Source organism: Octopus bimaculoides, chromosome 3, assembly GCF_046866305.1.
Source record: "Octopus bimaculoides isolate indiv1 chromosome 3, ASM4686630v1, whole genome shotgun sequence".
Lineage (NCBI taxonomy): Eukaryota > Metazoa > Mollusca > Cephalopoda > Octopoda > Octopodidae > Octopus > Octopus bimaculoides.
Genome location: NC_142930.1, coordinates 24,782,796 through 24,810,185, shown reverse-complemented (window position 1 = coordinate 24,810,185; position 27,390 = coordinate 24,782,796). Strand labels below are relative to the sequence as shown.

The following is a 27,390-nucleotide window of genomic DNA, read 5'->3' as shown; positions in this document are numbered from 1 at the left end:
CAGGGTAAGTAATCTACAGGATAACAATATTGTGTGATGGCAGAACTTGTTTAGCTCATGAAGTGCTAAGAGTATCTCTTGAGTAAAAGCCAAAGAGGAGTATAGGTGAGGCAGAGCTCTCATGACTTGGTTGAAGATTGTAAAAGAGAGCCTGGCAGATATGGCTGAGCACTGAGAGCAGGCTCGCGACATGGTCTGCAGCTATACTGGGAGATTTCTCATTGCCCAGTGCACCATGGGAAACTAAAACTAAGAATAATTTACTATCTCAAAATACACAGATTGAACCAGTAAGATACCTTGTCATAATACACAAAGCTACAGAAACCAAATACCTGTTTCATTTCTTATACTTGTTTCATTTGTAGGAGTGCAGCCATGCTAGGGCACTGCTTGAAGGACTTAATCAAATAAATCAACCCCAGCACTTCTTTTTCTCAGTCCAGGATTTATTCTACAAGCCTTTCGTTTTTTTTTGCTGAACTGCCAAGTTATGGTAATATAAACAAACACAGGTTGGTCAAGCAGTTTGGTGGGAAACAAATACTAAAACACACACACGTGTACACACGACAAGCTTCTTTCAGTTTCTACCTCCCAAATTCACTCACAAGGCATTGGTTGGCCTGGGGCTATAGTAGAAGGCACCTGCCCAATGTGACACACAGTAGAACTGAACCTAAAATCACATTGTTGTAGAGTGACCTTCTTAAACTACCCAACCATGCTTGCACCTTATGAAATATACAAGAATTTTGTGACAAGATGAATGTATTTTAACTTGTTTAGAAAGTAGAATATTTCAAAATTATTTAATACTGTGGTTATTGCTTTGGTTGGTGTTTTTGGTGAGGATCTGACTGGTTCTTCTTTCTTTTGTTTCATTTTGGCAGCCAATTTACTAGTAAGACTGTTGCCTGTAAAAATATAAATACCAAAACAAAATTTTTAAAAAAATAAAATTCAAGGCTGTTGTAAAATTCACAGCTGTCACTTGCAAACAAGTATTAGCTTCTAGTAATTGTTTTAGGTACCTACGTAGCAGCAAGCTAAATTACCCTCTTGACCCTCCAAACCATTAACTCAGTGGAACATTGAGGATTTAACAGATAAAGGGAGAGATGGCTGCACTAGCACTAAGCTTATACTTATTTTCAGCCAAATAGATTGAAGCAATGTAAAATGAAGTGCTCTCTAACCATAAAGACGTGACTAAAAGGGTTGTTGTTAAGGCTCTCTAACCATAAAACCCTGCCTAAAAAAAAATACCTATCCAACCCATACCAGCATGGAAAAGCAGATTTAAAAATGACAGCAATGATAATATCATTGTCATCATTTAAGTAGCCTCTTTTTTTAAGTTCACATGGGTTGGATGAAATTTACATCACCAACCCATATCTGTTTCTAAGCAAGGTGATATTTCCCCATGACCAGACATATTTTCAAGGAAGACTGGAAATGACACCTTCCGCTTATATGACAGTGATACTTGTTTACAACTACTATGTGATCTCAAGGCAAGAAGACAGTAACACACACACACACACACACACACACACATATATATGATTGACTTTCAGTTTCCGCCTACCAAATCCAATCACAAAGTTTTGGTCAGACTAGGATTATAGGTCCCATGCCGTGGGACTGAGCTGAATCCAAAACTATATGGTAGGAAGCAAATGTCTAGCCAGACAGCCATTCCTATGCCTACTAAGGTCTTATTTTATTGCTACTATCATGTTATTTACATTGCCTTGTGAAATGTGACAAACTTCACCTCCATATAAGAAAGGAGTGGTAAGAGAAACTGAGAAAGGAGAGAAATAAAAAGGTGAAATATAGACAATATGAAATTTAAACCCTTTAGCATTCACATTATTCTATCAAAAATGCTTATTTATTCACATTGCTTTGAATTAATCATGCATTATTTTGTATCATTGAGATTCTGATTAAGTAACTCTTAATTTCTAGAATGATATTGTAGGACCTGGCCAGTTTGAACATAAAACAGGCAGAATATTTTGGCTGGATATGACAAGCTTCAATACTAAAGGGTTAAGGATGTAAAAAAAAAAGAGAATCCAGCACTTACCAAGACTACTTGAAGGAGTGGCTGATTTGGAAGGAGTAAGTTGTTTGGAAGTTCTTTCAGGAGTATCTTTGCAATATGTAACTGTAAGTTCCGGTGTTCCTCGTCTCGGTGTGAGTCTTTTTTCTGGTGTCACTTTACTGGGTGTAACACTTTTCTTTGGAGTGACTGAACAGCTAGAAGTTATTTTCAAAGGTGTGTGTTTCTGAGGAGTAACTGCATTTTTCTCAGGTGTTTTGACTTTAGCCTAATGTATATATTAAAAAAAAAGAGTGTAATCAACAATAGAAGATGATGTTTAGTTCCAGGTCATCTTTGATTGAGCAGATCTACAATCAAAGACATTCTAGTTATGACCATCCCATTATTTTTGTATGTATATAATTGCATTATCCAATATGTCCTCCCCTTTTTAAAGTAGTAGGTTATAATTCAAGAGACACTTGGCTGTTATTTCTAATTGAACATGTACAGAAAACAAAAGATAAAGCCCCCACCCCCCTCATTGGCTCATTTGGAGAAGAGTTAGAAAGGAGTAAATATGGTCATTAAGAATAAATATCAGCTGAAGAATTCTTTTATTCTTTTATTTTGAGGATTGAATACTAGAGCTGGTGCATTACTGTGCCAGCTCTAGTAATGTACATTAAATATGTTTTAAGGAAAAATAATTATTCATTGAGGAAATGATATTAGCACATTGTTATATAGGTTACCATACTTTTATTAAAAGTGAATTGTTGCACTGCCACCCACCCTCATACCCATACACACATATTATCACATTGCCTAGCAATGAAAATGAAAGTATAGAATTTTAGTCATTAAAATAGGCATGTCCTTTTGTAAAAGTTTGAAAACTAATGCTGTCAATATCACAGCAAATCAGCCAGGTGTTACAAGCACATGAGGTTTAAATAGTTTAAAATAGATGACCTAATTAACCAATCTGACATCTTAAAAACAGTTTGTTTGAGTCAATTTTAATGGCAACAACTCTATAAAAGTTACAGAAATTTAGATATGAGAAAGAATTGCCTCCTCTGTAAAATGAACTGCTGCTCATCTCTAAGAACATTCAACTTGAATATTAGTTGTTGTAACAACTAACAGCTTTCACATACTCTAAACATTATAATGAACAGGATACTAAGAAATTTCAAATGTATTTTCTTGTTTCTAATGTTTCTAATATATACTACTCCCCTTCCCAGTCGAGGGGTCTTTGTCTTGAAAGTTACTTGGTGACCCCACTGCTGTTGGTGCCACCAAAAATACCCCCAGTACACCATAAAGTGGTTGGCATTAGGAAGGGCACCCAACCATAGAAACCATGCCAAAGCAGACAGGCGGTACTGTCATCGGCCATGTCAGTGATTTTGATTTCACTTGCCTTAATAGGCCTTCACGAGCAAGGTTTATTGTCCAATGAATGAAGGGCATTCATAAATGAGCTGGTTACACCCACTGGCATAGGCCATGGGTTATAGTCTCACTTGGCTTGTCGGATCTTCAAGCACAGCATATCTCCAAAGGTCTCGGTCACAAGTTATTGCCTCAGTAAGGCCCAATATTTGAAGGTCGTGCTTCACCACTTCATCCCAGGTTTTCCTGGGTCTGCCTCTTAAAAAACAGAAAAATAATCCAGAATCTTTGTCTGGTACTGGATTGATCCCAATGGTAGTCATGGAATGTGAAGGTAGCTGTAGAAAATTTAGTAATAGTAATAAATAGTTTATCCTTATCTCATACAAGCCAAAGTTAACAAATTCACCATTCAAAATAGTTACAGCATAAAAGGAGAAAAGACTTGAAAGTTAACATAAGATCTTAATCATGTAAAGTAAATATTACAAATAATACAGAATCCTTGTCTAGTATCAAACCAATCCCAAAATCTAATCAGTTTGTGCCAGTCATGTGGCCAAACATCCCTGAAAGTTTCATCCGAATCCATCCAGTGGTTCTTGAGATATCTTGTCCTCGGACAAACAAACAAGCGTGACTGAAAACAATACGTCCACCTTCGCTAAGGCAGAGGTAAAAAAACATTCAATATACAAAATCACTATCTGTCTTGAATTCCTTCAATAAGGATTTTAAAAAAAGGATAACTGAAGTTACACATACTTGAACAACTGATCTTTTATGGTAAGAGCAATATATTTGTTTCCATGCTACCAACAAAGATATCTGAATTTCTTACTGCAGTTATCATCATCAGCATTAGCATCGCCACCACTCCAACACAGACAACACAAACAGCTACTGATACCACAATGAGCACCAAAAAAAAAAAAAAATGTAAAACTGGAGTTGTCTACCTTTTTGTTAATAGGAATTTCTTCATCAAGCTGAGCCAAGGTTGCCAGGAAATCATCATCATCATGAAATTCGTCTTCAAAAGATTCATCCACCTTGTAAAAGATCAAAAAGAAGAAAGATGTTAGAATTTACTTGAAGCAATATTACTGAAATATAGGGAATACTAGACTACCCATGACCCGTTGGGTCACCAATAGTTCAAGGTACCTGAAAAAACTGCGTATCTCAAGAATCCGTGGTCCGATTTACATGAAACTTGTGTTATTCTGTTTGTATTTACATTTCAATAGTACCTTACTTTCAAAGCATTTTTCCCATTATACACCGGTTTGGCTATTTATAAAGGTATCCGAAAAATGCGTATCTCTGAAATCCATGGTCTGTTTTATACAAAATTTGTTTTATTTTGTTTGTATTCACACATGCATCTGATTCATGATGTCTCCTGCTTTTGTCTCTTCTCTTCTGCCTTGCCAGGAAACTCCAAGGTCCCCACCATCCCTACACCCCTTTCTTTTCTGGAAAAAACAGTGGCTTGTGGCAGGTTTGGAGAGGAGATACATTGAATGCATTCAAAAAAACCAGTGGAAAAAAATTATTTCACACAGTGGTACAAATGGGTCCTTTAAGAAATATTTACTCTTGAAAACAATTTTTAAAAAAATTAAAATATTGTCTGTTTAAAGAAAGTTAAAATATAAAAACTTACTGTACAAACAACTTGCATTTTTGAAATCGCATTCACTTAAAAATATTTCTAAATGATTAAAATATTGTTTAATAAAAGTAAAAATATAAACATTTACTGTAAAAATTAACTTGTATTTTTTCATTGGCAAGTCAAAGTCACTAAGACTTTTGCTCAGGTCATGAAGTTTGTCTTCAAATACAGAAGACATTGATCATGTATCTAATCGAAAGGTTTCCTATCTTTCAGGGTTATGTTATTTTCGGAGTATTTTCCCATTATGCACCATTTTGGGTATTTATGAATACCCCCCAAAACTCCTTATATCTCAGGAATCCCTGGTCCGATATATGCGAAATTTGTCTTATTCCGTTTGTATTCACATTTTAGAGATACCTTAATACCTTAATTCATAGTATTTTCCCATTATGCGCCAGTTTGGCTGTATTAAATGACAGACAAGCAAGCAAGCAATCAGAGAGTTTTAGTAGTATATAGATAAGAAAGGCCTTTGAGGTTACTCAAAATGTTATTAAAATATAATCAAATCTAAATTTTTGAAATTTTTCATTTCAATGTTATTTTATTTTTATATTTATATATTGTTATATTTTGGAATGGTCATTTTAATTTTTTCTTGCCAAATAAACACACACCCTTACATATTTATTCTTTACTCATTATCATTCTTATTTCATCTTATATTCATTGTATGGAAATCTTTTGTCACACACCTGTGACCTTTTCAGTGACTCTTCCATCCATGTGTTTCCGCCTGTTCTGTTTAGTCTATTCTGAAGGAAACACGTTGATGGAAGAGTTACTGAAGGGTTACAGATGTGTGTCAAACGATTTTCAGACAACAGCTATAAAATAAAATAAGAACAATAATAAACAAGTGAAGAAGGAATATATATAGTGCATGTGTTTATTTGGTAAGCAAAAGAAATAACAATGACCATCCCAAAATATAACAATATCTATTTCAACACACGGTGTCACAACAGGAATCTTGCAAAATAAATTCATAAATGTATATTCATATAAATTTTACTCTTCTCACACATTTATCAGAGAAAAGCCTTTGTTGGAGTGTAACAGTAAATGAATAGATGCTCATCCCAGGAGCCATCTGGAATGGCTAAGCATGGTCCTTCTCTACTGCATTAGCACTTGTACAGATGTGACAGCAAATGAACATAAGGTTACCAGTGGCAGGCAGGTTAATGCTGTCTCCATAAGATAAAGTGTTAGGTAAAGGAAAGGGAAGACACATAAGGTTGGCATCTAAATTCATAGACCAATATCTACAAGGCCTGAGTAGGAAGAAAGGGCAAGAAAGGATAAGAGAATCAGAGTGATAGGGACAAGAGAAGAGAAAATCTGGAAAAGAGAAAGAGAGACAGGGAGAGAGAGTGAGTGATAGGCAGTGTAAATATAAAGCTGCTTAGTTTCCTGGGAATATCCAACTCATACTTAATATTTGTGTGGGTGTGTGTATACATTAAGTCACACACACCAAGTATATATATATATATATGTATATCATCATCGTTTAACGTCTGCTTTCCATGCTAGCATGGGTTGGACGATTTGACTGAGGACTGGCAAGCCAGAAGGCTGCACCAGGCTCCAATCTGATCTGGCATAGTTTCTACAGCTGGATGCCCTTCCTAACGCCAACCACTCCGAGAGTGTATATATATATTATACATACAAATTAAGTGATTATGAGAATGAAGAGGACAAATGAAAACAATAAATAACTTACTTCGTTCTTTTCCTTAATAGTTACTTTCCTTTCTGTTCTTTCAACTTTAACAGAACCAAAAAAATCTGCACTGCTCACTGCTACTCCTTTTGTTGGAGACTTTGCATCTTTTGATGAAGTTGGTTTCTCAGCTTTAGAATGAGGTTTGAAGAAAGTTTTGATTGAAGATTTCATTCCATCATCTTCATCTAAAGTTATCAAATTAGAAAATTTTCAATGAAAATTTCAATGGAAATAATAGTGGTATCATTTCAGAATAATTACTGACATGGATTGGACGGCTTGACAGGAGCTGGTGAGCTGCCTGGACTCCATTTTGTCTGTTTGGCATGGTTTCTATGGCTGGATGTTCTTTTTAATGCCAATCACTTTACAGAGTGTACTGGGTGTTTTTAACAACTTGTACACTAAATTCCTTGCTATACTCATTGGCAACTTTCACCTTACTCCCTGTACATGGCTTTTACAGCACTCACCAACCATTCCTTTATTCCTAGCATCTGCATTGCCCACCAGATATGAGAGCTGGGGACCCAGTCAAAGGCTTTATCTATGTCAACAAAAGCCAAATACAGAGGTTTATTTCTGGCTAAATACGTCTCCTGTAGTTGCCCCCCAGGAAGATAACATCAGTAATGCCTCTTCCTGGCACAAAACCAAACTGCATCTCATCTAGGTTAACTCTTCCCAATTAATTGATCTATGACCATTTCTGTAACTTTCATCACCTGGTCCAGCAATTTGATATCTCTGTAAATATTTCTGTTTAAGGCATCACCTTTACAGTAGTTGACAATAATGTTGCTACACTAATCATTGGGTATGACTCCCTTGTGGACAACCTGATTTAACTATGAGTGACTAGGCAATGTATAACTCCACCAGATATTTTAAACAACTCAGCAAGTGATTCCTGATGGGCTAGCGACTTTCCCTGTCTTCATATCCTTAATTGCTTTATCTACTAAGCTACTGTCAATTCAATGCATCACATGACCACACCTCTCTCCTAAAACTCAAACTTCATCTCTTACTGATTTTTGTCAACTCTCCCTAATAAAACATGCTAGAAGAGTTATAAGAGAGACACAAACAAAGAGTAAGAGGAACAGAAAGAGAAAGGTATGCTACTAAAACAAAAAATAAAATACAATTCCATAAATAATAACCATTATGAATACTAAAAGAAATTGATTTATACAAAAGTTTTGAGCTCAAAAATACATAAATAACTTGCCTGATTCACAGAACATAGGCTGTCTCTTTTTTGGTTTTTTCTCTCTGGGTTTCTTCACTTTAACTTCTTCTTCAGAATCTGAATAAGAAATATATATATATATATATATATATATATATATATATATATATATATATATATATATATATATATATATACACACACAAACTTTCTTGAAAAGCAGAGCAAAAGCAACTCAAAAATCAGATTGGATTTTATATGTATCAGCAGGTGTATGCAAGTGAAGCCATTTGGGCAGAAAATTGCTGTGTGCTGACATAGGAGGTTAACTCTTGCAAAGAAAAACTGAGGAATACACAGGAAGGATTTTGAGCCCACAGATGAAATAACAATGTCAAGAAGAATGGCTGTTTTCATTGCAAAGCCCTGAACTGGCAGATTTATTTTGCAAGATAGGTGCTGGCATATCTGTGTGGCTAAGAAGTTTGCGTCAGAAATATATGTCCCACTCTATGAATGCAGTTGGTTAGCATTTATACAATAGCCATGAGTGACCAGCATCTTGTGAGTGAAACTGGTAGGCATAAATTGAAGTCTGTCATATATATATATATATATATACGTGTGTGTGTGTAATATTTCTAAATCAGAGTGGTTGACATTAAGAAGGGCATCCAGCTGTAGAAACCATGCCAAATCAAGTTGAAACCTGGTGCACCTCCCCAGCTTACCAGTTTTCAGTCAAACCATCCAACCTATGCCAGCATAGAAAATGGACATTAAATGATTATGATGTATACACTGAGATGTGTGTGTGTGTGTGTGTTTGTATAAGTGGTTTTGTATTTCTCCTTGTCTTTGTGTTCACTGAATATAAGCAAAACAACCTTGCTGCCACTACAGATTATGTCATATGCAGAATCACATCTAAGTGTCCTGAGAAGTCCTTGACACATCACACTATCTTTGTAAACACGTTCAAACTGTTATCTGTTTGATACATTAGGGAAATAGGTGTTTGGAAACAGGCGGAAGTTGGTAACAAAAAGGGCATCTGACCCTGGAAAATCCACTTTAATGAATTCCATCTGACCCATGGAAGCACAATAAAGGGAACATTAAAACAATGACGAACATTAAAACAATGACTTTTCTTCACAAAGCCTTCAAAATTAGTTATTCAAAGTGAATGAGAAATTACAATTTGATGGCTTATCCTAAGGTCCAAGTACTTACACAGAGTAGACTCTGCAAAAGCACACAAAAGCCAGGTGATGGTGTTAAACTGGGTTACAGCTCTACCAGATCACTCTCACCCTCTCTTCTAAAATATGAGTAGTCATGTAGCTCCTCTGCAGCAAGAAACCTATTAAGCTCAGGCTCCTTTTCTCACACTTTTACCCCTCATCACCTAGCATAAAGCCACCCACCTACTCTTGGGGTTCATAATCTTGCAAGCTGCATGGTGACCTCACTAGTGAAACATCTTTGAGGTTTTACTCAATCAAAGCTGACCTGGGGCTAAACAACAACATAAAATAGAATCTGATGTTAATATTGCAAAGAGTCATTCCATTATTATTTGAACTTTGTTTTTGTTTCTTTATTATCTTACCAGAATCAGATATTCTGTAACTGTGTTTCTTCTTCTTTCGCTTTCCTTTTTTGATAATTCTTCGAGACACATCATCATCATCAGATTCTTCTTTCTCCTCTTCACTTGAAATCTAAATCACAAATTTGTACAAAAATTAGGCTCACGTAACTAATTAAAAATTTCAATGACTAAATATCATATATGTGTGTGTGTGTGTATGTGTCAGTGAATGAATGAGTGAGATGTATAAAAGATAAGAAAAAGACAACAATTTGCAAGTGGTACTGATGGTCTTCCTAAATGAATTTAATGACTTAGTTAAATCTTTGGAAAGTAGGAATTGAAAATAAATTGAAGACTTTGCAAAATAGTTATAGCTTCATTTCAGTGCCACAGGCTGACAGTTTACCTTTTTAGCATTTAACCCTTTAGTGTTTAAACCGGCCATATCTGGCCCAGATATTCTACATGTTTTATATTCAAACTGGCAATATCTAGCCTCTCACACCTAACCTACAATGACATTCTGAAAATAAACAATCACATCATTGAAACCTCAAAGCTATAAGATAATGCATGATTAATTCAAAACAATTTGAATGAATAAGTATTACATTTAACAGAGTAATCTGAACACTAAAGGGTTAAACCATTCCAGTTTGCTGTAAAGTTTACTGTAAGAATTTGAACCCATGACATTTTCAGTATCAGGAAGTAGATAGGCATCTAGAAAGCAGTAGCAATTTATCATTTGTAAAGAGTCAATGACAAGGAATTGTTTACCACTGTTTCTTATTTATTACAACCACTTATGTTCAACATGGATATATGCTAAAGCTAAAATATATAAAGTTTTTAAAAATACAAGGGTATATGTGTAAAATTTCTTTCAAAAGAGGAAATAGAGAAGAAATAAATTGAAAGGAAAAAAAAAAGATAGAAAAAAACTTAAGAAAACTGAGGTAGTTTATCAAGAGTATATTTTTAAAAGAAAGAACTAGATTAAAAGTGAAAATAATGGATTAGCAAGTAATGTGAAAATGAAAAAAAGTCTTTTCATTTAGAGTTAATGAGTATGTGAAATACTTCTACCTTAATATTTTTCTTCCTATCTTTCTTCTTGGAGGTCTTCTTTAAAGGCGAAGAATCACTGTCAACATCGCTATCAACATACATTACTATTTCCTCTTTACCAATCTTAGTTGATTTCTCCTTTGATGCCACCTTTAACTTTTCATTGCCAGCTTCCTCCTGACTTTTGTTCAACTTCTCTTTCTTTTTTTCCATACTTTTCTCCTTACCATTCTTGCTATCAGACTTTTTGTCCTTTTCTTTTTTGCTAATCGATTTTTTGTCCTGTTCTTTGGAGTTGTCCATCTGCTTTGGAGAGGTCTTTATTTTCTTAATGTCAAAATCGTCATTGCTATCAATGGAATACCTCCGTTTTTTCCCAGACACTTTGCCAATATCTTCTGACTGCTTTTTCTCAGTCTTTTTCTTGTTGGTTTCTTTCTTATTATCCACATTTTTTTCTTGACGTGAAGATTTGTTTGTGCTATTTTCATCAGCTCTAGAACCCTTATCATTGTGTTTTTCTGTCTTCTTCACCTGCTCTGGTGTAGTTGCAGCAAGTTTCTTTCCTCCAGACACATTTTCTTTAACACATTTTTCAACTGAGTGATTGCTGGCATTTAGTTTCTTTCCAGGTTTCTCTTGCTTATCAATGTTGTTGTTCTCCTCTAAGATAATAAGATCCTTTGAAGATTTATTACTTTTCAAACCACCTGATTTAGTAGGAATTAACTCTTTGGGTTTATTTGGTGTAGAAGTTACCTTTTTAGCTGAACTAGATCCAAAATAATTTCTGATATCCTAGAGAAAAACAGAAATTAAATAAAACTTTTGTCAGTTTATTTTATTCAAATACATAAAGAGAGTCATTATAAAATAGTGATTTCTTTTCTCTATGCATACAAGTACAGGTGTGACTGTGCAGCAATAAGATTTTTTCCCAATCACATGGTTCTGGGTTCAGTCCCACAGCATGGCACCTAAAGCAAGTGTCTTCAACTAAAGCCCAGGCCAACCAAAGCCTTGTGAATGGACTTGGTAGATGGAAACTGTGTCTTTGTGTGAGTATTTGTCACTCGCCATCACTTGACAACCAGTGTTGGTTTGTTAACATCACTGTAACTTAGTGGTTCAGCAAAAAAGACTGATAGAATAAGTACCAGGCTTAAAAGAAACAATACTCAGGGTAAGTTTGACTAAAAACCTTCAAAGTGGTGACCCAGCATGGCTGTAGTTCAATGACTGAAACAAGTAAATGATAAAAGCTAACCTGTTTCCACATAGGAGGGATATAATTAGTAAATTGGTATCTCAATGTGAAGGCATGTGGCTAAGTGATTAGGGTATTCAGCTCAAGATTTTAAGGTCGTAAGTTTGATACTTGGCAGTGTGTTGTATCCTTGACCAAGACACTTCACTTCACACTGCTCCAGAACACTTAGCTGGCAAAAAATGAACAGTACTTGTGTTTCTGTGGAGTGCTCAGCAACTGGCACATTTAATTTCACAAGCAGGCTGTTCTGTTGATCGGATCAACTGGAATCCTCATTATCATAACCAACAGAGTGCTAGTATCTCAAGAATATTGTCTGCACTTATTTTTATCAAACTAGTGTCATCTGGTAAAACTGATTCCAGAAGAATCTATACAAAACAGTGAAGTATCACACAGTCATATGTTCTGATTCAAATTCAATGATTTTGATATTTTTGGGGCCTAAAATCTTCTAAGACTAGCTCCCATATCAACCTTACAGCTTCATCAAAGACACCACATACAGTTATTGATATGGCTGTATTAATATAATAGCCTCTTCCTTCATTGACATCATCCTACTCTTTTCAAAATACAACTCGATTTCTATCTTTTATTATGCTCTTTGTTTGAGTATCCCCACATATCCACCCTGTGTGCATAAAAACCTGTTTTTGTTTTTACTAGTTTGCAGTCATGATGGAGCACTACTTTCAAAGGTTTAGCCCAGGCATGGGTAACCTTACCCAAGAAGCAGGCCACATGAGATATGATTCACCATCAGACAGGTCACACTACTAAAACAATTCAAGGTAATTTTTTTATTAGTTATGCAAATCAGGAAGTTTCATGAGTCACAATTTATCCATGACTGGTTTAGTCACTTGGATGGACCCCAGTATATATTTCTATCTGGTACTCATTTTATTAATCTTTAATTTTCAAACTATGAGATGACTGCCATCACCATCATTTAATGTCCATTTTCTGTGTTGGCATGGGTAGGATGATTTGGCAGATACTAGCAAGTCAGAAAATTGCATCAAGCTCTGCTGTCTGTTATGGCATGGTTTTCTATGGCTGGATACTCTTCCTAACACCAACCACTTTAGAGTGCACTGGGTGCTTTTTATATGGCACCAGCAGCAGTGAGGTCATCAAGTAACTTGCAGGACAAGACCACCCCCTCAACTGAGGAAGGTGAGTAAAAGTGTCCTACATAAATGCAGGTACAGTCAGACCCACACATATATGTATATATCATCATCATCATCATTTAACATCTGTTTTCCTTGCTGACATGGGTTTTTCGAGTCGCAATCGGGTGATTTCTACCAACGAGGTATTGAAAATCTTGTTGAATGTTGGGAAGAAGTTGTAAACAACAAGAGTGAATACATTATTGATTAATTAGTTGGGATCTATTTTAAAACGGGGGCCACATTTTTCATTAATGTTTTACGTAGTGTTTTTGGTACGGAAAGACTTTCAAACTTTGTATACTTATCTATTTTCTGTTATAGAACAGAAAAATATTTTTGTATTCGAATTTATTTCATGTAAAAAATTGTCTTATTTCGATAATTTCAACCAATCACTGACAAGTATTCAGTTGTTTACATTTACTCCTTTGCCTGATTAAGCGGTGTAAAGCGTATTTAATCTCCATACCTCCGTTTTATTTGCTTTTTTCATTTTAAATTTGCTTTAACCCTAACCCTACGGTTAGGGTTAGGGTTAATTGTTTCAGAATCGTTTGTTTATGTAGTTGGCACTTAATGTATATCGGCTGAATGGACGTCAGTGATTGGTTGAAATTACAGAAATACAACAACTTTAACATGGAATAATTCATGGATTTCTTTTTTTTTTTTAAGAAGACTAAGAGAAAAAGATGTTTTATATGACACATTCTACCAGTGTTCCAAGTTTCAAAGTGTTTCGTTAATGAAAAATGTGGCCCCCATTTTAAAAAAGATCCATTAGTTGTTATTTTTTATTAAACCTTTTAAAAAATTTAGATTTTAAAAAACTGCAGGAACTTAGTTGCCAACCAAATATTTGTCCATTTAACTAAATGAATGCTATTAAACTGAATTTCAATTGAAGCAATTTTTTCTTCATTTAAATGCATTGCTTCTAAGACAAGTAAAATTGGCTCTTTGAAATGCTGCAAAATATTCTCTACTGAAAAACATTTGATATTCCTCAGTATATTAATATTTCCAGAGCAAAAATTGCTGTGTTCCTCTCATCACCAAGATACAGTCTTGAAATAAACACCACATTCTCTAGCCTTACATACAGATACATATTTTGGAATCCCAACAACACTGAAAATGACAATTTAAATGTGGAATCTGTTTTAATATTTCTAGAGAATATTGTTCATGCATGCAGTGCCTACTTTGAATTTATACAAAGTCCATCTTCCCTGATGCCATCTAAACTTTATTCATAGTTTTTAATTTCTCTTACAGCACAGACGGTATCAAGATTCTGCAGACAAAAGTTCTCATCAATGACATGTTTTGGATTCCTTTGAAATTATTTCTTAAGAAAATGCTTTAGCCACAAGGATCCTTGCAAACTCTTCATTGTGTATAATGAACGAACTTAAATGTCTTATATTCGTCAACAAATATTATATTAAAACTGTTCTTTGCTACTTGTTCTTTATACAACTACCTACCTTAACAGAAGGACTTAACTACAGATTTCTGCCCCCATCCCTGCCGACTTGTCAGAAAAATGGATATTTTTTTATGAAATTGTCTACGAATATGTGTTATATCATGTAGATTCCGAACATACAAAACTTTTGGGGGAAAGTGTTTTAAGAGAGGGTGGGTGGGGTGGGGAATTTCGGGAAAATTCACCAGAGTCCAATCCAATTCGTCTTAACTTTCAAGAAAATGGATATTTTTTATAATGAAGTTCTCTACAAGGAACTTTTCCCTTTGAACGGCACATTGAGAAATTAATTTTTTGTAACTAAACAATTTCAAACTTCGGACACTGGTAGATTGTGTCATATAAAACATCTTTTACTCTTAGTGTTGTTGAGAAAAGTTGATATTTTAAAAGTTATTTCATGTTAAAGTTGTCGTATTTCGGTAATTTCAACCAATCAATGACCTGTATTCAGCTGAATAAAATTACTGCTGTTGTTTGTCAACAACAACTATCAGCAGTGTCACTGCTATTTATTTCGTTTGTCACTGTTATGACATCATTTGTGCGTTTGTACTGGTTTTAGCTTTAGGGTTAAGGTTTTCGGGTTAGGGTCTTAGAGTTAGGGTTTGGGTTTTAGAGTTAGGGTTTGGGTTTTAGGATTAGGCTCAGGGTTGGGGTGTTAGGGTTAGAGTTACGGAAAAATGTGAAAAATGAAGAAATTGAAGGGGGAGGGGAGCAAAAATGTCTTTCCGAAAATAGTAGCTGAAAAACAGGAAAAAAAAACTAAAAGCAGTAGAAATGCACGAATGATTGTGGTTGTGCCATGAAGTAAACATGCTTCAGATACACTCGTTTATTCATACAAACGTAACTGAGATGAAATATGTCATAAATAACAGTGACAAACGAAATATACACCGCCGGAAGTTGTTGTTGACAAACAACAGCAGTAATTTTATTCAGCTGAATACACGTCATTAATTGGTTGAAATTACTTTCTATCTCGCACCCCACCATCAACATATACACATGTCCCTTTCATTTTCTTTCTCTTTCACTTCATGCTGACATCAAACAAAATGTACATTTCCAGTTCAAAAAACATTAATTTTTTTTAAGGAATTTACATAACGTTGTACCTTAACAGCTGATAGATCATTGACAACTCTGACTCAAAACGAAGGATAGCCGAAAAGATCCCTCTACAAATATACCTCGGACTATGTAGATTCTGAGGACATAGGAATTTTGGAGAAAAACAATTGGGAGTTATTTTGGGAGACTGTTCCCCACTCGGGGGTGTTTCGAAACAAGTCGTCCATATTTGTTTCATTTTGTGCGTTTGTGCTTCCGTAGATTTCTGCTGAAGCAACAAACAGGCAATGAAGCCCACACCAGAAAACTCGTTATGCTAAAAATAACAGCTAAAGGTCTTGTATACAGAAATATAGGAGACTTGTTCAGAAACACCCGCGAGTGGGGAACAGTTCTCAAAATTAACCCCCAAAATTCCTGTCCTTGGTATATTTGTAAAGAATTTCATTAAAAAATATTCATTTTCTTGAAAGTTAAAACGAATTTAAGTGGACTCCGGTGAATTTTTCGAAATTCCCCCACCAACCCCCTCCTAAAACACTTTCCCCAAAAAGTTTTGTATATTCGGAATCTACATGATATAACACATATTCGTAGAAAATTTAATTAAAAAATATTCATTTTTTTTGGAAGTTATCATCCAAAGTCGGTGAGAGGATCCGGAACACTACCGATGTGAATTTTTCGAGACGTCTACCCACTCCCGTTTGCCAGCGCGCATTGTTTTTCATATTTGTTTACTACATGTTGTTTTATACCTATTACACTTCTTTTCTATTTTCACTTTTTTGCTCGGGTCAAATACTAGAAGTTAATCGAAATCTAGTTATGCCAACAGAAGTAAGCTATTTATGCTAACATAAGGCAAACTAAAACCATATTCTACATCGCAGTAGCTTTACTGTAATGTTCTATAACCTTCCTGCAATAATTTTTCTCAGCATCTAACTTGAAATGTACATAATAATCATTTTTGACAGCCGGTTCCCATGAGGAATATGCTTCTTGTTACAATGAAATGGCGAAGCGTCAACATCGGAGCTCGTAATAAACACAATACGATAATAGACATAAGCTCCCAATTCGTAGCTAATTAGTCAAACAAATGAACTTAGAATTTCTGAATTTGCTAATGAGAAAATGTATGAAATGTGATAAGTTTGTCAGCAGACAAAAATGTAAGTTAGATGTTGCTTAAATTAGTCTGTCCAACGAACCGATCGCCTCGTCCGAAACTACGCCACTTCTTTTTTTTTTTTTTTTTTTTCATGAAGAGTGTATTCTTTTGATTAAAGAATCAAATTAAGAATCCAATTTAAAACATTTAATGAGCACGATATCAAAACTAATGTTTGTAAAGTGACTAATAACTTCAATAACAGTACATGATATATTTATTTATATTCTGGGACACCTTGTTGAACGAGTGTTTGATCATAGATAAAAAAAAGATATTCTGTATATATCTGCATAAAAACACCAAACAAGTAGTTCATAGATTAAATTTCAGCTTGAAATATTGTTAACAAAGTCCTGGTTTACGATATTCCACTGTATTTTTCGATAACGATATTGGTGGTGCGAGCCTGGAACTACATAATTTCAATTACATTTCAGTTATGCACGAATTAATATTCAAAAGTAAATTCTTATCTATCGTAAATTTCAACTGTAATGCATAAAAAGTATCATTAGAAAGATATAAAAAAAAAAAAAGCAATATACGCACCATTGTAATTTCTAATAAATTTTGTTACACTACCAACATTTTGTTATTGATAATCATGTTGTCGAATGAAATACGATTTCGCGCCAAATATGCTCTGTTGATCTAAAAGGATAAAATTATTTAATTCTTAAATATGAGATTTATTTTGTTATTGACTCGGCATTTAAACAAAATATAAAATATCAATATAATTTTTAAAAGTGAATATTAAATTATCCAATTAAAAAATTTTCGATCGGTTTGTAAAATAAAGGGAGATGAATGAAATCGAAAGTTATCTCGTTACTTCCCTTACACCATCGTATGGCTTCCTTGGTTACATCCAAGTCTTTAAACATTAATTTCGTCTATCCGCCCCGTTTTTAAGCATATTTTAATGGAATTATTAACTTCATTATATCGCCCTTTATGTTATATAATATCATTTAAATCTGTTTTCTTTAACAAGACACTTCTTGTTTCATACCAATTCCTCTATATAACTACATTTTTTTTTAATAATAATTTCTAAGTAACCGCTCACCAATTAAATCATGTTTCATTCATATGACGAGTCTTAAATTTTGTATATCATATCCTTTCGATATAGTGACCGACAAATTACATTTTACTCATCTTGCTACAGTTCAAACTTTTGGAGAAGCTGAGCTGCTTGTCGCTAACCCCGAAGTTCATGACTTCTTTGGCTCGTTTGACAAATGTGGCCGCTCGTGAATGGTTCATGGCTGTTCCAGCGTCTCAGCCTTGCACTCGTTTGTGTTAATGTTTTGTTAATATTATAGATTGATTCTTTTGATAAAGTGATTAACAGGATTACTATTAAAAGGTCCAATTAAACAACATTAATTATTACGGGAGATTGTGTTCCAGCGTCACTTAATAAGCAAAATTCTGAGAACTGTTCATAGTATAATGTCCAGTTATCATCATTTCTTTATTAGGCATAAAGCCCTAAACACAGGCAGAGACTTCACAAGGACAGACTAGACCACAGTAGGGACAAAAAACATAAAACGAATGTTGTTGTTGGCACTCCGTCGCTTACGACGTCGAGGGTTCAGTTGATCCGATCAACGGAACAGCCTGCTCGTGAAATTAACGTGCAAGTGGCTGAGCACTCCACAGACACGTGTACGCTTAACGTAATTCTCGAGGATATTCAGCGTGACAAGGCTGACCCTTTGAATTACAGGCACAACAGAAACAGGAAGTAAGAGTGATAGAAAGTTGTGGTGAAAGAGTACAGCAGGGTTCGCCACCATCCCCTGCCGGAGCCTCGTGGAACTTTAGGTGTTTTCGCTCAAGAAACACTCACAACGCCCGGTCTGGGAATCGAAACCGCGAGTCTGCTGTCCTAACCACTGGGCCATTGCGTCTCAAAAAAAAAACGTATGTAAATGAGATGAAATTATATAAATATGAAGATGGGCCCCACTTCTGTGCAGTACCATTTGAACCGTTATATACCCCATTATCTACAATTGTTCTTTGTTTTTTTCCTTTTTCACCATTATTTTTCCTAAAGATAACAAAACATTTTACTCTTTTTTTCTTTTTTACTACAATTTAACATACTTATTTTTCTTTTCAATAATACTTCATTAGTAGTTCAATGTCTCTTAGTTCCACTACTGGTAGCAACTCTTTCAATTCCACCCTCACTCCTGGTGGGTAAACTTTATCTCCACACATCTTCAACTTCTTGTAGTTATCCTTTTCAATCACTATTGCTTTCATATCCTCTGCATATATGTATGATGGCACCTTTACTCTTACTATTGATTGAAACTTAATTATCTTCTTTTCTGTTTCTAAATTTTTTGGGTACGTCACATAATACCATACTCCATTTCCTCCACGTATTTTCTTTCCTTTATCTTGGACTCTTTGTTCTCTCTTTTCTTCCTCCATTCTAGATAGTCTCTCCATCTCACCCTCGTACAGTTGGATTTCCAAATCTTTCTCCACTGGAACAACCGGTATCTTTACTGGTAACTCCACTTTCTTTTTACTTTCTTTTTCTGTCACCCTTTTATCTTCCTTCCTACTGACCTCCTTCACAGTTTCATAAGGTCATGAGTTCAATTCCCAGTGATGCATTGTGTCCTTGAGCAAGACACTTTATTTCACGTTACTTCAGTCCACTCAGCTGGCAAAAATGAGTAGTACCTGTATTTCAAAGGGCCAGCCTTGTCACACTATGTGTCACAGTGAATCTCCCTGAGAACTACATTAAGGGTATACATGTCTGTGGAGTGCTCAGCCACTTGCACGTTAATTTCACAAGCAAGCTGTTCCATTGATCGTATCAGCTGGGATCCTCACCGTCACAACCAATGGAGTACTCCTAGAAAAAGCCTTAAAAACAAAATATTTAGCTCACCTGTAATTTATTAGTAGAACTAGTTGCCATAAATATGTTCCAACATGGATATTAGTTTATCTGATTTAATCAAGCCTTTAATAACATCACAACCAATGATTCTGTGGACAATTAAAAAGGATGTTGAAGAATTTGTAAACAAGATATACATATATACAGTTGTATAAAATATATTTATTACTGAACATTTACCAAAGCTAATATTTTGAATCACTATCAATTCAAATGTTCATATATGTAAGATAATAAGGATGGCTGTCAAAATGTTAGTTTACCTCTGTATGTTGTGAACAGATACATTAACTGGACAGATAGTAGATCTCACTGAAATTACTGCTGGCATATATAACAAATATGGTAATGGGAAAGAACTTATCTCTTCATGCTAAAGTGGCAGTGGTAGTTGAAAGGAAGGTCTTCTCTGCTGTGTTGTCATTGCTGGAATGAACTTTTTGTCTCTCCTTATATTAAGAAGTTAAAATGATTTAATGAGAAACAAGTCTGAAAGGGCAAACTGAATTTTCTAAAGCAGGTTTTCTGTCTTCAACACAAATGACTTGATGACAAGGTTGATAGGAAAAACGGTGGGAAAATGAGCTAAGATCCATTGTAAGCAAATCAAATCTTGTCAAAATTTCTTGTTACAAGAGTATTTGGTTACAGATGGAATCTCAATACAGGATTAAATCTGCTGCAACTGATCCCTTTTTTCTGTCCATGGAAGTATTGTATATGAAGACAAGGTGTTTACATATTTTTATGGTATACTATATACTGTGCAATAACATTGAAACAAAGTACTGTTCATACTAGTAATTTATTCAAATAGATTCCATCCAGTAGACTTCCTCTCAGTTCCTACCAACCCAAAATTATGGTAAAAGTCTTTTGCCCAGATTGCTGTACAGTGGAATCAAACCCACTATGTCAGCAACAATGCTCATGCTCATTGTTGGACAAAAAAAAATGGATGTGTAACAAGAGGATGTAATTAATGAATTAATGCAACAAGAGAAAAATCAAGTATAGGAAGGATATTTGGATGTGTGCATGTAAGAAAATTTGAAATATAAAAATGTATGTTTTACATGAAGGTAACGATGAATATCAGAAGGCAATGTTTTTGGTTAACAAACATAACAATTTATTTCTGGATCACACATGAAGTAGCAGGCACATCAGAGATAAGCATTCAAGACAATAAGGTGTAGTGAGACAAAAGTTAATTCTTTCACCCACATCAAGGTAATTAGCTAGCACCACATAAAAAGCATCCATGCTGGCCCCACAAAAAAAGCTCCCATTCTGGCATCACATAAAAAGCACCCAGTACACTCTGTAAAGTGGTAAGCATGCCCTCTGTAAAGGGCATCCAGCTAGAGAAATGCTAAAAAAGACAATTGGATCCTTGTGCAGCTCTCCAGCTTGCCAGGTCCTGTCAAACTATCCAACCCATACCAATATGGAAAATGGATGTTAAATGGTAATTACGATGATGATATGTGTGTGCATATGTGTATCATCATCATCGTCATTTCATGTCATAACAAAAAGAATGCGACAACTGGTTAGTGCAGTCCTAACACCTTTATGCCAAGAAAAATAAAACAAAAAGGAAATAGGGTGAGAACACTTTCCTTCATAGGTCTTTTCAATCAGAGGTTGTTTGTTTTTGTTGGCACTCCGTCGCTTACGACGTCGAGGGTTCCAGTTGATCCGATCGACGGAACAGCCTGCTTGTGAAATTAACGTGCAAGTGGCTGAGCACTCGACAGACACGTGTACCCTTAACATAGTTCTCGGGGATATTCAGCGTGACAGTGTGACAAGGCTGACCCTTTGAATTACAGGCACAACAGAAACAGGAAGTAAGAGTGAGAAAAAGTTGTGGTGAAAGAGTACAGTAGGGTTCGCCACCATCTCCTGCCGGAGCCTCGTGGAGCTTTAGGTGTTTTCGTTCAATAAACACTCACAACGCCCAGTCTGGGAATCGAAACCGTGATCCTATGACCGCAAGTCTGCTGCCCTAACCACTGGGCCATTGCGCCTCCACAGTCAATCAGAGGTGACCTGGGACTAAACAACAACAACCACAAATAATTAAGCAAATTCATGTATCACAGGGTGAGTTAAATTTTGACATTAGAATCATCAGAACACATAACCTTCTCTCCTAACAATGCACAAACATATCAGATTTTATCAATCTTATTGCAGTAGTTTCTCAGAATTGAGATAATGGAATTTTAGGTGTTGTTTAGATCTGCATCCGGTCTGAAAGTAGTTACAATGTTGCATGCATAAAGATCTGTACTTGTCTCTTCTAAGATCTAAACAGAAATAATTGTATATGTTTCATGTTGTGTTTATATACAAAAGAATAAAGATTCTTTTGTAGCTGAATTGGTTTGAGTGGAACAACACTTTTTTGTACATATTTTCTGCACCCACTTCATATATATATATATATATATATATATATATATATATATATATATATATATATATATTCGTGCGGGTGACACGTAAAAGCACCCACTACACTCTCTGAGTGGTTGGCGTTAGGAAGGGCATCCAACTGTAGAAACTCTGCCAAATCAGACTGGAGCCTGGTGTTGCCATCCGGTTTCACCAGTCCTCAGTCAAATCGTCCAACCCATGCTAGCATGGAAAGCGGACGTTAAACGATGATGATGATGATGGTGATATATATATATATATATATATATATATATATATAAATAATTTGGGAAAACAAATTTCCAAATCAATCAGGTGTAACACTACAGCATTATATGCATCTACATATCATACTTTGGGGTCTTATTTATCGTATATTTATATATTTATCTATAAATATACTAAGTATCTGATAAAAGCCAATATTCAATTTCTGGGGATTAATTGATATGCGGGTATTCTATTTCAGATAATACAAAAATAACCTAATGAGTATATCTGACAGTAAACTGATACCATGAGTTTACTGTCAGACATACCCATTAGGTTATTTTTGTATTATCTGAAATAGAATACTCGCATATCAATTAATCCCCCAAAATTGAATATTTATATATATATATATATATATCTGCCCCTCAGCCCGGGCTACTCAATGGACAGAAAGACCGATTTTATGACACCCTCTTGCAGACTACCTTGTTGACGAATGACAGGGACCTTCTCTTTGTGGCTGGTGACTTCAATGGACATGTTGGACAACATTCAGGGAGCTTCCATGCCGTACATGGAGGCTATGGCTTTGGTTCCCGCAATGAGGAGGGAACCAGGCTGCTGGAATTCTGTGATGCAAGTGACCTTATGCTTTGCAATACTAACTTCAGGAAACCTGCCAGTCACCTAGTCACCTACCGTTCTGGCAGCCACACTAGCCAAATTGACTATATCCTCACCAGGAAAAGGGAAAGATGGCTGCTTATAAATGCCAAAACCTTCCCAGGTGAAGAATGTACCCCACAACTAGTAGTTAGTGACTTCAGGATCAGGGCTAAGTGGTTGCCCAGAAGACGACCAGCATGAAGGAGAAGGGTCTGAAAGCTCAAAGATCCTGTGAATAGACAGAGATTTGGAGACTTATTACTCAAAGCCTTTGATGAAATAGAAGGGGATATAGCTTCACACGATGCAGAAGACAATTGGAGGTTTCTACGGGACAACCTGCTGAGGGACACTGACCAGATCTGTGGATGGTGCAAAGTCCCCTCTCGACCTAAAATAAGGTGGTGGTGGAACAATGTTGTTGACAGGGCTATTAAACAAAAGAAACGGGCTTGGAAGGACTAGAAGAACAGTGGTAGCAGGGAATTGTATCAGACTGCCAGAAGGGAAGCTAGGTGACAGGTTTATTTAGCCAGAGGGGAAGCAGATAAGAAAAAATTTGCCAATGTTCTGCGCTGTGAGGACCAAAGACTTGAGGTATTTTGTGTTGCAAGACAGTGTGTGAGAGAGAATTGTGATGTCGTGGAAGAGAAATGTGCTCGCATGGATGATGGTACACTTGCATTAAACGAGGCTGCAAAGAAAGAGGTTGGAGATGCCACTACGAAAGGTTGCTCAATAAAGAGAATGAATGGGAGAAAGAGAGTCTACCGAATGTCGACCCAACAGAGGGACCAGCTATCTGAGTTGACAGTACCATGGTAGATAAAGCAATTAAGAGTATGAAGACAGGGAAAGCCCCCAGCCCATCAGGAATCACTGCAGAGATGCTTAAAATATCTGGCAGTGTCGGCTATAGCCTAATCACCCGTATTGTTAACCAGTTGATACACGAAGGAGTCATACCCAATAACTGGTGTAACAGCACCATAGTTGTGGTGTGCAAGAGAGACGATTGTACTGGTATGGTCATGTGACGAGAATGGACGAGGATAGCTGTGTGAAAAAGTGTTACAACCTAGCGGTTGAGGGAACCTGTGGAAGAGGTAGACCCAGGAAGACCTGGGATGAGGTGGTGAAGCATGACCTTCGAACATTAGGCCTTCCATGCTAGCATGGGTTGGACGATTTGACTGAGGACTGGCGACCCAGATGGCTGCACCAGGCTCCAATCTGATCTGGCAGGGTTTCTACAACTGGATGCCCTTCCTAACGCCAACCACTCCAAGAGTGTAGTGGGTGCTTTTATGTGCCACCGGCATGAGGGCCAGTCACACGGTACTGGCAACGACCTCGCTCAAAAGGTGTTTTTTATGTGCCACCTGCATGGGAGCCAGTCCAGGGGCACTGGCAATGACCTCGCTTGAATGTTTTTTCACATGCCACCGGCACAATTGCCAGTAAGGCGACGCTGGTAACGATCACGCTCAAATGGTGCTATCTACGTGTCACTGGCACGGAAGCCAGACAGCTCCTCTAGCAATGATCACACTCAGACAGTGCTATTAGTGCTCCACTGGCACGGGTGCCAGTCATCAAATTTGGTTCAATCACGATTTCAATTTCACTTGCCCCAACAGGTCTTCGCAAGCCAAGTTTAGTGTCCAATGAAGGAGAGGTTGGCATGGATGCCAGTCGTCGAATTTGGTTCGATTTCATTTGCCTCAACAGGTCTTCACAAGCAGAGTTTAGTGTCCAATGAAATAAAGGTACACATAAGTGGGCTGGCTATTTTCCTGGCAGAGGCTTTGGATTATGGTCTCACTTGGCTTGCCAGGTCTTCTCACATGATTGTTTATTTTGAGAATGATATTGGAGGGTAGATGTAAAAGGCTGGTTATAGCCAGTTTGAACATAAAATGGGTAGAATATTTTGGCCAGATATGGCTGGTTTAAATGCTGAAGGGTTAAGTGGCTACAAGCAGTTAAAAAATATTTAGAAACAGTTTTATACTTCTTTTTTATGTCACCAGAGTCTGCAAAGTCATACACATTCCTAAGGTTCTTTTTAAGCATTATATAAAATCATTTTAAGTGGAATAACAGCATTGTTTAATAGACGTAGATTTTCCAATTATACTGTGGCAGGGATTTGAAACCTAACTGCTAGATACTTGGATCAGACACAAGGAAGCCACTACAGTTTCTCACAATAGGTCTATAAATTGACCTATCAGCATGAGGCTGTGGTGTGGTATGGTTTTCTTGAATGTTATACAATTTAACCTTTTCTCTCCTATAAAAACAGCTTCTGGTGCTCAATTCATCACAGAATGTTGTCGGTGGATGACTGATTCATGTGCCTCCTTTCTTGGCAGGTAGATGGCCAATGGACTGCTGAGACTACAGGTCACCTTTGAGTTTTGCACAGATGTATTTTCAGTATTTTGGACTGACTACATGAGGTCATAAGATAGCTTTCTATATTTTCAGAGCAGCTTTTCTTTCTCTCCCATTCAGCAATTATTAATATTGTTCGTTATAACTAGCTAACACCAAATATCATTATGTCTGGTAATATCAAGTTAGATGTTCATGAGTTTGCTCCAGCAATTATTCTCATAGCCAACAACATCCACTTGTACACTACAATGTTAATAAAGCCATCCACTTCATCAACGACGATGCATACTTCTGAAGTTTATCTTCATTGACCAGCTTAACCCAAGTGACAACCAAACCCTTGTGACAACACAATCATTTTATATGAAAACTCTCTAATAAATAACAAATGAAATAAAACAGTAAATAATTATAATCAACATACTAATATTAGTTTCAAATTTTGGAACAAGGCCAGTAATTTCAGAGAGGGGTTAAGTTGATTACATCAATCCCAAAAATCAACTGGTACTTATTTTATTGACCTTGAAAGGATGAAAGGCAAAGTTGACTGTGACAGAATTTGAACTTGGAATATAAAGATGAATGGAATGCTGATATGCATTTTATCCAGTGTGCTAACAATCTTGCCTGCTCATTTCCTTAATCAACACACTAATATTAATACAAAAGGGTAAAGACCCCCTTCTGTCATGAATGACAATGGTACTGTACCTAGAAAGTTACCCTCTGAGGCATAAGTCTGGGCAAAGTTGTTTATGGAAGACCAACAGTCACCTGTGCAAACAAGTCTCCCCCTTTCACGCCACCAATGTTATCCAAGGGAAAAGCAAAGGCTGACACAGCTTGGCACCAGTGATGTCGCAACTCATTTCTACAGCCAAGTGAACTGGAGCAAAGAGAAATAAAAGAGTCTTGCTCAAGAACACAATCTCATAATTGTGAGTTGACACTCTAACTACTGAGCTATGTGCCTTCACAATATTTATATACATGCTTTTAAAATACATCTTCACTACAGAAAATGAACATATATGTTGCAGATTGCATTTTCAATTCAAATGCTTTCTCCTGACGATCTAGCATCCTCAACATGGCAACATTTAATCTTAGTGTTCCGGGTGAAAAAATACTTCAAGCACATAAAAGTTACAATTAACAGGATATAAAGTTCAAGTAAGACACCCACAGCTCCCATTTGTGATAGCACAGTTGTTGCATATAGGTATCCTAGAGCACATCTCCCAAAAGTCCAACAGATTGATTTGTCTTGCAATGGCTCACCAATAACCAAAGACGTACTGTTATTTTCTGTCTTTTCTACCCCAACTACAATAACTTATGTATTTTCAGAAATAGCTCATCTTGTGTCACCACCACTCAACCCCACCCAATTAACTCGTCATACATGTTGTTTTCTTAGTAACCACTAGAAACACTTCTTTTTTTCACCTGGAATTCCCTCGCTGTCGTAAACTTGCACTTGTTTAAGAACATCAATCACGCCGATTTCACCTTGACGGAGATGTGAATGAAATATTCTAAAGCTAATATGGATAGCTTTAAAATATTCAATTCTACCAAACAAATAAATATAACATAATGTGCTAGTATTTACGAAACAAATTCCATGCCTAAGAACAAGGAACAGAATAACTTGGGGTAACTAAGTAAAACACTATTAATTCAAGTTAAACGAAAGTATTCTTAAAGCCTGACTAATCAGAACACAGCTTTCAATCTGCTGTTGAGAAAAGTAGCC

At 36.1% G+C, this 27,390-nt stretch overlaps 1 protein-coding gene across 2 annotated transcripts in view; it reads right to left on the bottom strand.

Annotated features, from left to right (window-relative positions):
* LOC106878293 (replication factor C subunit 1) overlaps positions 1 to 17,577 on the bottom strand; it is a 45,341-nt gene extending 27,764 nt beyond the window's left edge. Inside the window, exons 1-8 of one of the 2 annotated variants that reach the window (XM_052966605.2) lie at positions 17,504 to 17,577; positions 10,770 to 11,549; positions 9,696 to 9,807; positions 8,120 to 8,197; positions 6,883 to 7,070; positions 4,423 to 4,515; positions 2,102 to 2,345; positions 820 to 917 (exon numbers count right to left, since the gene is read on the bottom strand). In XM_052966605.2, coding sequence (XP_052822565.2) covers positions 820 to 917; positions 2,102 to 2,345; positions 4,423 to 4,515; positions 6,883 to 7,070; positions 8,120 to 8,197; positions 9,696 to 9,807; positions 10,770 to 11,549; positions 17,504 to 17,506 — 1,596 coding nt within the window. In that variant the 5' untranslated portion in view covers positions 17,507 to 17,577. Of the gene's footprint in view, positions 1 to 819; positions 918 to 2,101; positions 2,346 to 4,422; positions 4,516 to 6,882; positions 7,071 to 8,119; positions 8,198 to 9,695; positions 9,808 to 10,769; positions 11,550 to 15,818; positions 16,026 to 17,503 lie in introns of those variants that run through there. The other variant, XM_089348685.1, reaches the window with a different exon arrangement.
* Between the last annotated feature and the right edge of the window lie 9,813 nt (positions 17,578 to 27,390).